The sequence below is a fragment of the Nicotiana sylvestris genome, chromosome 3, assembly GCF_000393655.2.
Source record: "Nicotiana sylvestris chromosome 3, ASM39365v2, whole genome shotgun sequence".
NCBI classification, from domain to species: Eukaryota; Viridiplantae; Streptophyta; class Magnoliopsida; order Solanales; family Solanaceae; genus Nicotiana; species Nicotiana sylvestris.
Window position 1 is genome coordinate 179,990,758 of NC_091059.1, and position 2,584 is coordinate 179,993,341.

The following is a 2,584-nucleotide window of genomic DNA, read 5'->3' on the forward strand; positions in this document are numbered from 1 at the left end:
TGAGCTTACATTTTTCTTATTTTAAATTTATTTAACTCATTGCACGCTAATTCTAAGAATATCCACTTTGCTTTAAAATATTCATACTAATTAGCATGAGATACACGTGCAACACACGTGTCCAAGAACTAGTATTGTTATATATAGAAGGATTTAAGTTATATTAGTGTAATAATACCATTAATATATAGAAGAATTTAAGTTACATGCATCTGATGGTAAAAGTTTACTCGCACCCAATATTTATATCAAGCTTTATCAAGCATAATTAAGTAGTAATAATAAATAATGTGAAAATGCACTAGTAAATAAGGTGAAAATGCATATTGAGTCAAGTTAATTCCAAGAAAAGGGTGTTCAAGAAGCGTATGGATGATGTTAAATTCTGAAATTTACAGCTCCATTTCTCTAGTTTACGTTGGGGCAAATTAACTAGCTTTTCCATTTCTTGTAAAAGAAATTGTTAATTCAGAAATTTCCTATTTAACACATTAGTTGAATATAGTTAAAGTAAAAACTTGTAAATGATCAAAAAGAGGGAAGTACGTAAATTTCCCATTAATTTCTTTTCTTCTGTTAAACTTAAACAGCCGATTTCAAAAAATCTTTTAGATTTAGGGTTCTAGACCAAACAGGAAACTAGTATAACAGAAAAACAGGAAACTATATTTTCAGTTAATTTTCACCTGTTCACAACTGTTAATTAGTTCAATTGTGATAAAAATAAGCATTGTATATAAAGATTAGGAAAAAACTAACTTGAGTCCCAAGCTTAACCTTCCGCAGAAATCAACACTTCTTTTCTCTCCTAAAAATTTGTTTCCTCCTAAATTTTCTCTGTTGGAAATAACCTGAATAAATATCTATAAATAGTCCATAATTATATTATAGCATTCACGTCAATAAGCTTCCGCCATTATAGGGTTTTCTTCCATATAGTTCTCGTCTTCTTACTTGAGAGAACAGAAGTTCTTCTCTTTGCGAATTGCGGAAATTACTATTGTCTCAGTCTTGTGTTTCTCTATAAGCAAGAAAAAGAGACGGCCATATATACCATGTCGATTGTACCAGCTGCACGCAGTGGGTGTATCATGGGTGTTCGGTTTCACCCTACTGAAGCAGAGTTGATCAACTTTCTGAAAAGGTTCCTAAAGGGCGAGCTTTTGCCGAGTGAATGCCCTAATTTCCAACTTGCCGATATCTATGGAGACCAACCACCATGGGAGATATTTGGAGCTTCTGATCATCCCGAAGAAGAGAAGGTTCGCTATATTTTTACTCGGTTGAAGAAGCAGAAGAGCGAACATACAAGGGTTCGTCGAAATTGCGCCAACGGGACATGGAAAGGCCAAACCGGTATTTTTCCTATCAAGAATGGTAAGGGAACTGTGGTTGGGTTTAGAAGATGTTTCAAGTTTCAAACTAGTAGTAAAGAAAGAGAGCATAATAAAATTTGGCTGATGAAAGAATATTCCGTCGGGGATGATTTCTTCAAAGAAAACAATATTCCTAAAGAGGATATTGTAGTGTGTCGAATCAAGAAGAATATAAGAGCTGAGAAAAATCATGGGGTAACTATGGAGGAGCAAGATGTTCCAAAAGTAATCGAAGCTATGTTGCATGGACCTGATGAAGTTTACGGCACAACAATACTACAACCAGCAACAACTTGTCAAGCAGCTGAACATCAAGTTATGGACGAGACTCAGAAGATGAACGAACAGAATAATAATAATAATGACTGCTCCTACTACCAACAGGAGACTAATTGGGCTGATGATCTGCTCATACGTATTGACGACTTTGGAGATATAATCTGGTGAGCACGAGTAATGAAGGGGAAGTAGAACGAGGGAGGAGAGACACGCAGCAGTCAATTTATATAATTGGATGAAGTACTAGATGGAGTTTACAGAAAATAGAGAAGCTTTGACATATTTAGTTTCTAACTTTATAACATCGAGGAAAGCAACAGAAACTTACTACTATTTCTTAGTACTACTAGGTAACAGTTTCTCATTGGAATAAACTTCGAAAGAGAAATTTGCTATTGCCAGATCTTTCCTTGTATTCATATATATATATACAACTGAAATCAGGCAGTAATTCTTTATCATCATTCATGCTTATAAAATTTATTTAACTACTTCATCTTTCACAATTTTTGTTTCGATCAAATCCATCCTCTAGTGGCTAGCTAAAGAACAAATTACTGCCCATATTATTCTTGTATTGTTGTTGGTTTCACTAAACAAAATTATCTTTTGTTGTTTTGATTGCAACAGATGTCTTTCTTGTCAACTTAATTGTATTAAGCTTGTTGTTAAACACCACTAAAGTAAACCAGTTTGAACCATAGTCGCGAATTGTTTACAAGTAAAAGCAGTCTATTTTAAATTTTCTCTAGGTAGATTCAGAATATAGTGTAATCTGATTATCTTCATTTCCTATATTGTCTCCATTAATATTTCTCCCAAGTTCTTATAACATGGATGGATGATGATGTCCCATACTAATATCAATGGCTTATGCTTAATTAATTAACCACGTCTTAACCATGATTTTGGTTATGAATATTGCCATA

At 33.6% G+C, this 2,584-nt stretch overlaps 1 protein-coding gene across 1 annotated transcript; it reads left to right on the forward strand.

The window, feature by feature from the left end:
- The first annotated feature begins 1,055 nt into the window (after nt 1-1,055).
- On the forward strand, nt 1,056-1,823 carry LOC138886946 (NAC transcription factor 29-like). Its single transcript, XM_070168631.1, has one exon. The coding sequence runs from the start codon at nt 1,056-1,058 to the stop codon at nt 1,821-1,823; it is 768 nt and encodes a 255-aa protein (XP_070024732.1).
- Nucleotides 1,824-2,584: the final 761 nt, after the last annotated feature.